Below are 15,000 nucleotides of genomic sequence, written 5' to 3'. Positions count from 1 at the left end.
ATACGTTGGCCCGGGCTGCAGGCGTGGCGGTCCGGTCACCCTAGGCTGCATTGCCAGCCTGATAGCAAGTCGCAAGCGACACATTGCGAAGCGACACATTTCAAGCTTGTAGAGCTGCTACTTTTGCTATTTTTGAATTTGGATCCTGAAAAGTAACAGTTTTGGACATGGTTTCCACCCGACAGTGTGATATTTGAAGTTGTTCAGAAAACGTTTTTTGAATAGGCCTCAGGTCTATATGGTTTAACTTTTATGGTGTGCAAATGAAACAGGTCAATTTGGGTAAATGTTGTCCACTGTCTCGTAGTCACAGATCTGTTAAGGGTCCATTTCTGCCCCCTGGAGGTCCCTGGACCGAACGTTGAGAACCCTAGTGCTCTAGTTGTAGAACCGTTCTTCCTCCTTTTAAAATTCAGCTTCCTTTGAACCAGAAAAGGCCTATTTTTTATCAAGGTAAAACCCTGGGACAAACATGACAAAGCCTAGAGGGCGTCTGAAAGTGACTTGAAAGAGGTGTGAATGAATTCAGGTGTGTGGGATAATGATGTGTTTCCCTCCCAACACTTTATAACGACAAATAAACAGATGATTTGTTCGTTTGGATGCCTGTTACTATTCAGTATTTAAGTCCGACGTCATTTTGTAGTGCTACGTTACGTCCATGACAAAGTGTCCATGACAAAAAAAATACATGATGTGGAGACAATAAAGACTATTATTATCATTATTATTGAAGGTGGTAACAGTCCATTTGCTCAGTAAAATATTTCGGGGGCATATTTAGAATGTTTGCAGGCTTGAGTATGTTGAATCTAGTTTGCATTAATGAGGATTTAGTTGACACAATGAAATAAAATGGCGATAGTATTCCGTGTGGGGCAGACGGCCTGTCACAGCCAGATTTGGGAGAGCAGCAGCTTTGTTGTTGCGAGGAAAGCGGTAAAATGTGACTTTCGTGGTTGTTTTCGTCTCAGATTTAGTCCGACGGAGCGTCACAGTATAACTCTATGGGGACACAAAAGCGACACAAAAGTAGGACCCGGAAGTATCTCAGGAGGGGGCGCTGACGTCACAGCTAAAATACTGAATAGCAGCAATTCTTCCTGCAGGATCCCCACCAAAACGTTACATAATGTCGATTGCCGACGCTGTCATGTGGAAACCTTCTAAAACCAAAACGTTATTATTTTTAAAATATCTATGTTATTATAAATGCACCAAGTCTCTGTACGTACATATGTAATCCACGTAACTCCTTTTGTCCCACCGTTTTCAAATTCGACACATCACCCACACCACCACAGGGAGTGCAGTGCCCGGTGTCGAGTCGGTCGGACCCACGGTTGTCTAGAACCACCACAAAAGTCCTCTGCCTGGACAGGGCCCCTGCCCAGGCTCCATATATGGAGCTGGCCTGTTCTGACATCACAACACTCCATATTTGGGCATGCCTGACACAGAACTCCATATATAGGAATAAAGGGACACAGACATATGGGTGGAACGGGTACTCTGACAAGGATACAACGGGTATTGCATAGCCGGGTGGGTCATGGATCTCCAACTTCCATCGTTACTGACTCGGTGCTCTACAGCCGGGCACCGGTCTAGTATTTAAAATAGTGAAAATAGCCGATCTTCTTTGAGGTTGCAGATCGGCTATTTTGTGCAACACTTTGTGCAACACTCTTAATAGTAGGGCATTGAAATATGGAGAAAGATACAAGGTTTCTGTCCAACAGAGACGATATTCAAGTCAACATACCTAAAAGTCAGTATAGTCAGTACAGTATAGTATCATCCTGTGATCTGAGTAAAATATTCAAATCAATTCCAATTCAGGGTTTCGTGTCATTTTCAACATTTTTGAAGGGGAAAGAAAATATAATAATGTAGAATTCATCCAAATTATTTGTATATATGGGTATATATATTTTACAGCATTTTGATATGTGAACACAAGAAATATCTACCCCTATAAGGAGCATTAATCATGGAAATAGTCCATCTATAAGCTTGAATGGATCTGCTATCTTTGCTTAAATGAAAAGGCTTGGGTCTCTCTGGGGAGTAAACGGTTAAAAACACTTCCGCAGTGCTACAGTTTTCCTCTGACCAACCAAATGAAGTGGAAAAGTAATTCTGTTAAGGCTCATTAATGGTTGAGCGCTCAACGCGGTTGTAAGACAAAAAGTTAAAATTAGGCCCTGGTCTCTCTCTCTCTCATCCTCACTTCTCCATCTCTGTTCTACGTGCGTGTGCGTGTGTGTGTGTGTGTGTGTGTGTGTGTGTGGGTGTGTGTGTGTGTGTGTGTGTGTGTGTGTGTGTGTGTGCGTGCGTGTGTGTGCGCGTGCAGCTGTGTACTACTGGTCGCAGGTGGGGAGAGCGTCACATCCGATTAGTGTACTAACCAAGCCGTGTGATTTGATGCGAGTGGAGATTTCAACACTCATGTTGGGTACCACAGGTCTCTTGTTCGTGGGTCTAATATAATTAGGCTGGGCAGTGCCTTCTGGGAAGAGTGTGTATTATCACTATACGGTATGTAGATGGATGTTTGAGAGCTGACTGAAAAGAGAGAGATGGACTATAGAGAGAGGGAGAGAGAGAACAGAGACAGAGAGAGAACAGAGACAAGAGACTGAAGGTGAAAAACATACAGTACATCCTGTACAGCCTTTCAGTCCTCTTTCAATAGGCCTGTTCCATCTACACACTAGCTTTGTGTGTGTGTGTGTGTGTGTGTGTGTGTGTGTGTGTGTGTTTGTGCGTGCAAGCCGTGCATGCATGCACATGTGCGTGACTGCGTGTGCCTGTGCCTGTGCGTGTGAATGTGTCCTCTCCTCCTCCACCAGGTATCCTGCTGTGTAAAGATCTGACCTGATTTTTGGAAAACGTGTGATCCACTGCATTTCTGTCTTCTATTATCATCAGAAAGGCTTCTCATCTAATGTTAGCGTGCATCCATGTCTTTTTCCTTTTTTTCTGTACAAAGCATTCAGTCACATTTCATGTGGAGTCTCTCCTCTCTGTTCCCGCCGTGGTAATTCCCCTGTCTCTGAAGTCTATTATTATTGATCCACACATTAGCAGATACGTTCACAAATGGGGCTGAAATGGAATACTGCTCGTATTTTTACGTTTCGATGATGCTAGCTGCAAAGATCGAGTCTCGGTTATCTGGGTTCTGACTTTGGCGGAGGGTTGGTTGCTTGATGATGTGCCAGGAATAACAGACATTCATTCATAAATTAAGCGGTATTCCACTTTAATGTGTATAATATAGACTAGTGTAGATTATGTAAGGGGCTCAAAAATTTGCTCAAAATGTGTCTATTACTGTTACCAAAAACTGCATTCCGGGCATGTCGTAGTAGTCAAACATTTTGGCAAAATTAGAAACATTCGGCAAAAACAGGGAAGTATAAAGGGTTTAAGTGGTTAAGGATATGAATTGTGATGCATATATCATTTTATGTTACTTCGTATACTCTGTGCTTAACCAAATGTGAGATCAACAGGGACCTGAACGCTCTAATGCAGTTTTCTCAAATGGTGTACTACTTAACACTATGGGTATTTTGGGGTACTCCTAGGGGTCTTTTTTGTTTGGTATTTATTATGAACAATATATTCCATGTTCGTGAAATTGGTTAAAACTGGAAAGTATCATATATATGTATGAAAAATCTTTTAATGCAACCTATTGCTGTTATACATGAAGTTGACAACTTGCTCGCTGTATCCATTTTTGACAAGGCCCGAGTGAGTTTTGAATGGAAGTCGAAAGAAAAAAAAGAATGGATAAGTGGTTTCAACGTACAGCCACTTATGTATGTACAACTGAAAACAAGGACAAAATGGGAGCACCCGTGAAAAGGAAAAAGAAAAAGCTAAGACAGAAATGCAAAAAAATGTGTCGGTATCAGGAATGTTTTGTGCTGGTGATGGCCAATACTCTGTAGCGAGGGTACACTGGTAAAGAAAGTTGGAGAACCACTGCTCTAATAGATATAGAATCTGCTCGGATGAAGTGAAAGATGTCGTCTGACGCAAGACTTTATTTTGGCAGCCTGAGAGTCTGCACAATACTGCAAGGCCGTGTTGAGCAGTCTGTCACAAACCATTCTATCCTTTGTGTAACAGAACTGCAGCCGGCTGCATTTTGTGAAAAAGCACAAAGTCAGTTTTCATATTTCGTGTGATCGACTGTGAACACGGTTCTGAATTTGCATTCTGACCTCCCTCTCTCTCTCTCTCTCTCTCTCTCTCTCTCTCTCTCTCTCTCTCTCTCTCTCCTCTGTTTCTGCAGGCGGTGGCTGATGATGGCTACTTAAACGAGGTGCAGGGCTCAGGTAGGTGGCAAGATGGTGATGCCATTGCCAGACGTCTGGATGCTTTGACTGATATTATCTATCTATCTATCTATCTATCTATCTATCTATCTATCTATCTATCTATCTATCTATCTATCTATCTATCTATCTATCTATCTATCTATCTATAAATACACCCAAGTATCTGTCTGTATGTACGTCTGTGTGTGTGTGTAATCCACGTAACTCGTAACCCCACCGGCTTCAAATTCGACACGCCACAGCAGGGGGTGCAGTGCCCGGTGTCGAGTCGGTCGGACCCACGGTTGTCTAGAACCGCCCCAAAAAGGCCTCTGCCCGGGCTCTGGATCGGGCCCCTGCCCATTGTCCATATATGGAGCTGGCCTGTTCTGACATCATTCTGACGTCTGCATATGTAGACTCCATATTTGGGCATGCCTGACAAAGAACTCCATATATGGGCATAAAAGGGACACTGACATAATATCTGGGAGGGGCATGCATTTCCAACTTGCATCGTTCCAAGTAGGCCAGTGCCCAACGGGCACCGCTATAGAGGCTCTACGGGCACCGCTCTAGTTTAAATAAAAAGGCAATTCTATTTTATTGAACCGCTTGAAAAGGTATGGTAAACCTGACCATGTTTTTTTTTAACACAAATGTATCTTCCAGACAAAGACAAAAACATTTTTCATTATTATTTCAAAGCCATACTTACAAAGCCAGTATTTTCTGTCTCTTTTAGTTTTCTTCTTGTCAATTCTCTTACAAGGATCCTGTATTATCTCTTTTTCGCACGCACCCTCTGCTGTTTGCATCACGATTCAAATTGTGATTTAATCACGATTTAAACTCATTGCTCTAGTCTAGAGTGTTTGTTCAGCAACCTGTCTCTCCAGCTCTGTAGTAAACAGAAAAGTGCATTTGGTGCGTTTGGGATACCAATTTCATCCAATCAGAAGAGAGAACTCATACAGGATACAGGATGAACAAAATACATTGAAAGTGATGACACAAAGAAATGAGCGGAGATAGTTTTAACAATTTAAAACTCTCCTGATTGGATGAAATTGGCAACACACCGGAAAATGCACCTTTCTGTTTATTAAAGAGCTGGAGAGATGGGGAGATCCATGTTACTGAACAAACACTCTACAGCAATGATTACTATCACTATATAGAGCTATAACAAAAAACAGAAAGCTTGAACTAAAAATCACACCCGTGTGAACTGAGTGGTGTAAGGTCTTATATAGCCTGATCAGCTGTGGTCTGACGTAATGTCTGACGTAATGAAATCACACCCGGGTGAACTGGGTGACCGTAGCAACCATGCTCATTTTTTGAGCACAGACAGACAGACTAACAAAGCCAGTTGTAGGAGTGGTTTACACCACTCAAAAAAATATCACTCACCCTATACCTTTAAGCCCTATTAACATTTTATCAAAAATAGTTGATCTACAAACTCAATGTGTCACCACGCGCTGTGAGCTTGTACTGTAGATCGGGGAACTTTAGCCTATGCCCAGAATAGGGATACCAGTTTGAAAGTGATTCAAAACTATGTCGACACATAATTATGTCGTCAAAAAGGTCAAATAATACGGATATACAGTCGGGCCTAACACCATCCTCCTCTTCACCTCTATCACGCACTCTCTCCTTCCAGCCTCCTTGTACAGTGTCTCATCCTCTGCTTCATCCCCCCGGCTCCGACTTCATTCTGGTAGATATCCCTCTATTCAATCATTTCACATACTGTACACCCATCAATCCACTCCACACAGTCACCTCTCCTCATTCCCTTCATCACCTCCTCCTGTCCCAATCCCCATCATCCCCCCGTTCACCCCTCTCTCTCTCTCTCTCTCTCATTCCCTCTATTTCCCCTTTCCGTCCCCCAGTCGGGTGGCCATGATGATGATGGGGGGTTGGGCTGAGCAGGAGGAGCCAGCTCATCATTTTCCCTCTTATTTCTGGAGAAAAAAGAAACACGCACACGCACGCACACACACACACGGACGCACGCACACACACACACACACACACACACACACACACACACACACACACACACACACACACACACACACACACACACACACACACACACACACACACACACACACACACACACACACACACACACACACACACACACACGGACGCACGTACGCACACACAGACAGGGGAAGACATACACCCGGCAGCAAATCATCGCTGCCGGGTGGTTTGGTGCCCCAAACCATTCCTTTAAAAAAAAAGTAAAGCATTTTAAAATTGTGAAAATAGCTGATCTAAAAGCACAGCACGTTGCATCGTGACGTGTTGTGAGCTTGTAGATCTGCTATTTTCAATACGTTCATGCAGCAGGCCAGGGCATCAATTTAAGAAAAAAACATACAAAGTTGAAATATTGATACGAGATGATGAGGATTTTTCTGCCCTACAACAACGAACGTGCTGCTGACCTACGATTACAAAGCTGCCACTGATCAATAATTAAGCAATATGTCTGATCAGGTGAAGAGCACCTGAAGCCATGTTTACTGTAAAATGAGTCTGAGCGCCATCAGCTGATAAACACGCATTCATTAATGGCTTCGGAAATGAATCTCTTATAGCCTACTGTAATTCGTCGTACGCATAGCAGACGAAAACGCGAAGCGCTGCCGCCCATCTGCAAGCTCACACTGTGACGTATTTTTGGGCTTGTAGATCCGTTATTTTAGCTATTTACTGAAATGTAATTCATTTATTTTTGGCCCAAATTAGGGATGTGTGGGTTAATTAAACAAGAGCTCGCTTTGGCTATGATTAGTTTCATCCCTCATCTATTCCCTAGACACGATCAAAATGAGATTACACACATATTTACAGAAGCGTAATATTGTCACATTCCATTTATTTCTTTCGTAGTAAAATGAGTGACTCTACACTCGCATATTAGCACATCTAGCACAACATTTAACCCATTCTGGACGGGATCCCCTTTTGGTGTTTTAACTAAGCATTATGTTATACTTTAGCTATTGAAAAATAGCAGATCTACAAGTTCATAGCGTGCCACAGAGTGGCGCGCTACGAGCTTGTAGGTCTGCTATTTTTTTTAAATCGTAAAAATGTGGCACAAATCTTTGAATATATATTCTTTCAGAGCGAACGTTTTTCTTATTTCGACGCCAGGCCTAAATGGGCTAACACGCCTTGAAGTGAGCGTGAGATGTGTGCAACTGCGTGCGCATGTGCACGCGCGTGTATTGCGTGTGGAGTACAGTCAGAAGTGCAGAAGAGGCTACCAGCCAGCCACACACGCACGCCCACCCCCCACCCAGCTTGTCTCCGTGTGTGAACCGTGTCAAATACTCATTGTTGGCTGAGAAATGGATTATGGGAGCAGGGAGACTGTGCGTTCCCATGGCAATAGGCAGAGTGTGGTTGTCGTGGCAATGAGGAGGAGAGTGTTGTGTGTCTGATCATGAGTGCTGGCTGGAGTCAAACAGCTTGATGTGTGTGGCTTCATTGCTGCTTATGGCGAGTAGACCTATAGGGCATAGCAGAGGCGCGTGGTTTGGTTTCACAGAAAAATCGGCCATTCATTTTTCCCATCGAGATTTACAAAAATATTTATATCAATTATTTTAACCAGGATCCTGGATGGCTTGATTCTAGGCCTATATTAACAGCTTTATTGCCATGATTAACATTATTAAGAAGTTATGGTCGCTGCCGATGTTTACAGTTACCTTTGGTGAGTCAAGACATCGTAATTCTAGCTCCGTATCATGATTATCCGGCTGGAAATAGTTTGTTAGCCCGCCGACCACTTCCGCGATGCCACTCACAAACAAAGAGAGCAGAGCGAGCCAAGATTGTCTATAACCCCCTTGTTCACTTTGCATTGGAGTCAGTTTCCCAGAAGCAGAATAACACAGAAATAACACATACATAACTAATGCCAGATTAGCTAAAACCCAATGGTCAGACTGTAGACTTACAGCGTGAGCCATGATCTGATTCTAAAGAAAATCTAGAAAGACAATTTAAAACATTTCACAGCAGTTCTATAAGCAGCATGAGTGACCCAATTACACAATTTAATATCTGAGTGCTTTTACTGCTTTAAGAGCAGTATTCATATTATTCATATTTTTGTATTGCAGCTTTGTGATGATAAAACGTGAGATGTACTGTATATTTTAGTGATTCAATTTACCCATGTAGTATTGTTGGGGGGCGCTAGCCCCTCCTATGCCCAGCTTTGAGTGTATGTATGAACACAAACATTACCTTGTGATTGGCTGATCACCCAATGGCGATGATTTGATTGGCTGAGCAATGTACATATTGAAGATAAAAGTGAAGGCTGAAAAGTGAAGACGGAATACGCCAAAAGTGATTGGCCGGAATAACGTTTGTGATGATTTTGATTGGCTGAGCACGGAATGTGATGTATGATGTATGATGATAAGAGCGCCCCAGTCTTTGGCCAATCACATAACAACACTAAAGGTTCTCTGGAAGTCCATAAAAAATGGCTTAAACTTTATTGAGGCTTTATGATATTTATTGTGCTGTTTGTGCATCGTTCTGAACTCACGTTGTGACATGTTGTGAACTTGTGAGCTTGTAGATCTGCTCTTTTCAACGCTGCGGATGCATGTACGTGTTGAGCTTGCATCGTTCCCAAGTAGGCCGGTGCCTGGCGGGCACTGGTCTAGTTTTACAATGAATGCACCAAATCTCTGTATGAGTATGTATGTACGTCTGTAATCCGCGTATCTCGAGAACCGTTCGACCCGCCGACTTCAAATTCGACACACGCGTTGCAGACGCAACATTCTAAATCCTACACGGGTTGTTCTTATAACCACACCCCGCTTCTGTGGCCAACGCAGAAGTGCCTTTCGCTCTAAATATATATCTCTATGGACTAGACCGCGAAGGAGGCCCGCTGTCTTAAGGGAACCAGAGCCACGTGAGACACCACTGAGTGCGCTAAAGCAAGTTACCGTGTCGAACGTTGTGAAGTTTGCGTCGCCGACTCAGGGCCGTTCAAGTTATGACCCGGCATGGACAGAATAGTAAATCATGTTCTGGCGAGAGCGTTATTTGCCCCGACTGCCAGTCAAAGTGGCTAGAGGCCACTCACAACCACTCACAACCCGTTTAGGCTTTCGAAGGACACGTTGCAGACGACCCGAGGGAGTGCAGTGCCCGGTGTCGAGTCGGTTGGATAGGCGGTTCTCCAGAACCACCAGAAGAGCCTCTGCCCGTGGCCTAAATGAGGCAATTGATTGCCATGCATGCATGGCAACGGCCTTTGCTTGATTTGGCAAATTCCCCACACCTGCTGAATTCTCCACACCTGCCATTTGATTAAGTTACTCTTTCTGTACTTTAGTGTAAAAGTCAAAGTCGTACGATTAGTCACACACGTTACCGCAGTGAAATTTGTTCTCCGCATTTGACCCATCTCTTGGAACGGTGAGCCGCAGCGTGCGCCGCGCTCGGGAATCATTAGTTGATTTGACCCCCAATCCAACCCATTGATTCTGAGTGCCAAGCAGGGAGGCATTGGGTCCCATTTTTACAGTCTTTGGTATGACCCGTGTGATAGCCTAATTGTGAGGGGTCTTTGGTTAGGTGTATACAGGGCCTTTTGTGTTCATAATCCGGCCCTAGCTGCAGGGTGCATCAGCATACTAACATATTACTCATGTTGTCCAAGGTTGCCGCTCATATTGGTGGGCCAATTTTAAGTGATTCTTTATTCAATAATGAGCAAGCAAGTAAGCACGAACTCACAAGTGGATTACTGTGGTTGCAGAAATGTAAGACACCAGTTGATATATATTTTTTTATCTGCGACTACCCTGTCGGTCGTGTCCCAAAAGTTTAAGTGCAAACCGAGAGCTAAAGTCGCAGATTAGGCTACAACGGATTATATCCCACAGCTGGCAAAGCAGTGATGTGTTGGCACAGCTCTGAGTGTGTACACTCTGTACTGACCATTGGGTTTAAGACACTGAACCCCTAATTGCTCCCGATTTGCAGGTTGGTGCCTTGCATGGTTTCCGCCGCCATCGGTGTATGAATGTGTGTGTGAATGGGTGAATGTAATGCACACATCTATGTAAAGTGCCTTGGATAAAGGCGCTATATAAATGCACCATTTACCATTTATGGGTTCGTATTGCATTTCCATGTTTATTCGTCTTAAACTGTGGTGTAAAGTAACTAAATACATTTACTCGAGTACTGTACTTAAGTACAATTTTGAGGTATTTCTACTTGACTGGAGTATTTCCACTTAACTACTTCAACCCTATAGAGGGTATGCGTGTGACATCATCATCATACCTGGAAGTTATGCGGGAGCGCCTACTGAGTGGGAAAAAAATACTTTCTAGCATTTACAGCCTGTACATCCACACAGAAATGTCCTATTTGATTGCATTAAATGACTTTAAACAACATTAAATTCACTTTGTCACTCACTTTGCCACTAGATTTGCCACTCGATCTGCCATTCACTTTATGCATTCGCATACCCTCTATTACATTTTGCCTGGCCATTTGAAAATAGCCAATCTACAAGCTCACAATGCGACGCATTGTGACCTCGTAGATCATGTTTATAGGCTACATTTTATACATTTGAAAACTTCTGAAATGGGACATTCTGCAAAATCATGTCAATTATGTACATTTAGATAAAAGTACTTTTGTACTTTTACGCAAGTACATTTTAAATTCCAGACTTTTACTTGTAACAGAGTATTTCTACATTGCAGTATTGATACTTTTAGTTAGGCTAAGTCAAACATGTGAGTACTTTTTCCACCACTGGTCTTAAATGTGATTATGTGATGCATTTCGAGCAACACTCATGCCATTTGTGCATCGTTCTGAACTCATGTCTTTGTGACATGTTGTGAGCTTGTAGATCTGCTGTTTTCAAGGCTGCGGATGCATGTACGCGTTGAGCTTGCAGATTTTGGCAAGCGACAATATGGTGTGACAGAACCTAGAAGATTAGACATCACTTTTCTCCCTCCTGTTCTTTGGCTGCTATACTTTCTTCTTCCAGATTGGAACCAGTGCGTGCGTGCGTGCGTGCGTGCCAAATACTCATTGTTGCTGATGGGAGACTGCGTTCCCATGACAATAGGTTGTCGTGGCAATGGGGAGAGTGTTGTGTTAAGGATGATGAGTGCTGGCTGGAGTCAAACAGCTTGGTGTGTGTGTGTGTGTGTGTGTGTGTGTGGGCGCGCGCATGTGTGCACGTGCGTGCGTGAGGGTTGCTTCAAGGCTGCTTATGATGATGAGCAGCCTTTGTGTCTGAGATACACCATGAGAAGCATGGAAACGTTAAGATATAAACCAGAATAAATACATAAATCTGAGATCTTAAATCTAAGATGGTTTATTTACATTTTGATAGAAATACAGTAAAACATTCCGTGACACCATAATGACTAGTCAGATTGGCTAAATGGTCAGACTGTACTTAGAATGAGACACATCTGATTAAAAAGAACATTTAGGAATATGAAAATAAACAAATGATCAAATTTAATGGACGTAAGTCTAATAGTTAATAATGAAAATGATCACGTTTACATTATTTAGACATTGATTGATATTTCATATTGTATTTGTATCTGTACTAGCAGTGTTTCATCTGAGAACATTGTTTTCACCCTCACCACTGCAGATGTATTAGTTTTATTGTATTAACATACGGTACTCTATCTACAAGCTATAGATTGATTAAACTAACGTTGATTTATTCCCCAAAAGAAATAACGTTTTCTGAAGACATTTAGGTTAGTGTCCTCTTCAGCCTTTTTTTCCATCCAAGCTTTGATCAAAAATTGTGGATGGAACAACCCAAATAAAATCTAGTAATTATGCATTTATGAAATATTAATTATTCCTAGATTATTCCTAAAGAGCAATAGCTGTTTTAGATTAAATAATTGTAATTCATGATGATGTTGAGGCCTGTTACCTCATTCGCCCACCAATCACTCAGTATGACTGACAGCCGTGATGACCAATGGTGCTAGGTTTGCACCATATTCGTTGTCACAGTGATTTAAGTATGGGTAGATTCTCCCAGTGAAGTGGCAGCCAGTGAAAGAATAAATGAGGCATCTGGCCTCCCCGTCATAGAATGAGACGTAGCCTTCCTCATAATCCACAAACACCCCAACCTTCTCCACCTTCCTCGAGATGACGTTGACTTTAGGGAGATGAAAGGCTTCATATCGATCAAAGAGGAACATTAAAGCCCAGAGTCCACTGTCAGGATGCCGAGGAAGACTCTCCCTCATGTTAATAGACTCAGTGGCCACTCCTATACTCCATTCCATCTTCGTTCCCACGGACACCTCAAAGTAGAACTTCCCTGAAGAGAAGACTGTTGTTCCCAAAACTGCAAATGTTGAAAAATCTTTTTTGCTTGTGACAAAGTTTGTCACATGCATTGTGGGACTGTAGCTCACTTGTTTACCATCATCAGACAAGACAAGCCTGATGTGTGCTGTTGAATGATCGAGAACACTGCATACTGTTGCATCCTCCTTAGAGCAGCATCTTGATTTCCTTAGTCATCTGATTAACTGTAGTTTGCAGTTGAGAAATTCTTCTTCTTAATAATTCTCGATCAAACTCAGTTCCCATTTTGCTGCTGGCCATAGTGGCAGACCAGTCCTTAGTGTTTAGGAGGATGGATTGGGATGGAAAGGTCTGAAGGAGTTGGAGGTTGTCCTTGGTGTCCAACAGCTCCTTCAGCTGGTTACTCAGACTCTGTAGCTCAGTGATTTCCTGCTCCAGATCTTGAACGTGGTCTTGAGCCCATTTCTCTGCTACTTTTTGCTTTTCATCAACTACACCAATAAGTTCACCCTGGCTTTTTTCAATGGCAAACATCAGAGCGGAGAATTCCTGCACGATTCCTGCAATCTCATTTTCACGGTCTTCCTGGCTTTGCTCCACCTCCTGTTTGAACTCTTGCACCTTCTGCAGCCTCTCATGGATCATATACTGCACCTTAGTCTCCACCTTTCCCAGCTGAGACCTCTTCTCTCGACACTCTTCCTGGACAGGAACGACCTCGTGGTCCTGACTGTGTGTCCCAACACAGATGTCACACAGAGTGACTTGCTCAGCTCTACAGAACAACGTCAGGAGCCTGTTGTGTTTCTGACACATGCTGTTCTCCAGGTTCTCCACAGGGTCAATCAGTGTGTGTTTCTGCAGACCTTTAACCCTCTGATGTGGCTCTAGATGAGTTCCACAGTAAGAGGTCTGACACTCCAGACAGGACTTGACGGCGTTGAGCTTGGGGTCCATGCAGACGTCACAGACCACCTCTCCTGATTTGGAAAGTGTTTGGACTGGGCTGCTACTGTCTGTCACTCTGACAGACCTCGTGAATTGGGCAGCGAACTCTGAGATGAAGGTATTGACTCTGAGATCCGGTCTAATCGTAAAAGCTGTCTTGCAGAGCGGGCACTGATAGATAAAATTGGTATCCCAGTAGCCTGTGATACAGGCTTTACAGAAGTTGTGTCCACATGGAGTAGAAGACACTGGATCCTCAAACACACCAAGACAAATGGAACACAGGAACGGATCTTCACAAAGGAGGCGGGAGCTGGAAGTAGCCATATCTGTAACATGCAACAAAAAACATTGTTGTCAGGGCACATTAACACAGTCCAGGATGAACAGCTACAGTATATAAACAAGACATGTGCATTCCTCTGAGCACAGATATACGCCAGGACGAGTTGCCTACTCAGGAACGACAAAGTTTGTTCCAGCCTCCTGGCTGGGATACTGTCACAGCCCTGTCTCAGGCGGGGTAATATGAACACCAGGAATGGCGAGGCAACGCAGTTGGGCAGAGTTTTAACAGTAGTTTTATTTTCCAAAGTGCATAAGAAGTGACAAAAATACAGAGGAGACCAAATGTCTGAAAATAGAAAATAAGGTATATTCAAAATCAAGTACTTTATATTATATACAATAATGCAAATCAAAATCATTTTAAATAAACCATTATTATATAATATAAGTATTTATAAATCAGGCCTTTCTAATGTAAAGCAAAACATAATATATATATATATATATATATATATATATATATATATATAACATACTACATAATATATATATTATAATATATATAGACATCATAATAAATCAACAGATCTAGATCCTTTCAACCATGGTAACAAATAATAAACAAAACATCACCTCCTCAGCGAGACCGTTCTCCTCAACTCCAGGCAGCATCAGACAGCAGGCCAGACTGACTGACACTGCCATCTCCCAGAGCTATATACCCCCCTGGCTCCTCCCACAACACAGGACCAAATTAAAAGGGGTTAACATGATCCACAACATGTTATAGTCTAGGTCAAAAGGCAGTTATATACACATTCATATTTCAATGAGCTTGTAGCTCTTCTATTTCTCAAAGTCCTTAGTTCTCCCAAGTCCTCTTCCAACGTCATTTTAGACGCCAATGTCCCTCGGCGACAAGCAATCCTCCCTACCTCTAGACAGGAGTTGGTTTGGTCCAACTTGGCCCATTAGTGCTGTGCTGTCCCCTATCCAAAGTGACAGGACACCTTAGTAA

General features: G+C 42.8%; 2 protein-coding genes across 2 annotated transcripts in view; one reads left to right on the top strand and one right to left on the bottom strand.

Annotated features, from left to right (window-relative positions):
* The window catches only part of LOC306915011 (neurotrypsin-like), a gene marked incomplete at both ends in the record, with an annotated part of 42,906 nt that overhangs the window by 3,200 nt on the left and 24,706 nt on the right, over positions 1–15,000 (top strand). The window contains one exon of the mRNA XM_079492257.1: positions 4,313–4,355. Within this exon, the coding sequence (XP_079348383.1) occupies positions 4,313–4,355 (43 nt within the window). The remainder of the gene's footprint in view (positions 1–4,312; positions 4,356–15,000) is intronic.
* Positions 11,754–14,669, bottom strand: LOC306915390 (E3 ubiquitin-protein ligase TRIM47-like). Its single transcript, XM_079492721.1, has 2 exons — positions 14,616–14,669; positions 11,754–14,023 (listed from the first exon to the last, which is right to left on the bottom strand). The coding sequence occupies exon 2, from the start codon at positions 14,019–14,021 to the stop codon at positions 12,933–12,935; it is 1,089 nt and encodes a 362-aa protein (XP_079348847.1). The 5' UTR covers positions 14,022–14,023; positions 14,616–14,669; the 3' UTR covers positions 11,754–12,932.

This window comes from Electrona antarctica, assembly GCF_951216825.1.
Source record: "Electrona antarctica genome assembly, chromosome: 22".
NCBI classification, from domain to species: domain Eukaryota; kingdom Metazoa; phylum Chordata; class Actinopteri; order Myctophiformes; family Myctophidae; genus Electrona; species Electrona antarctica.
Note: the sequence above shows the minus strand (reverse complement) of the source record. Positions and strands in the feature narration are given on the sequence as shown.

Bases quoted from the DNA above. Each gene is read 5' to 3' on its own strand.
- LOC306915390 (XM_079492721.1), bottom strand. From the start codon at position 14,021: ATGGCTACTTCCAGCTCCCGCCTCCTTTGTGAAGATCCGTTCCTGTGT.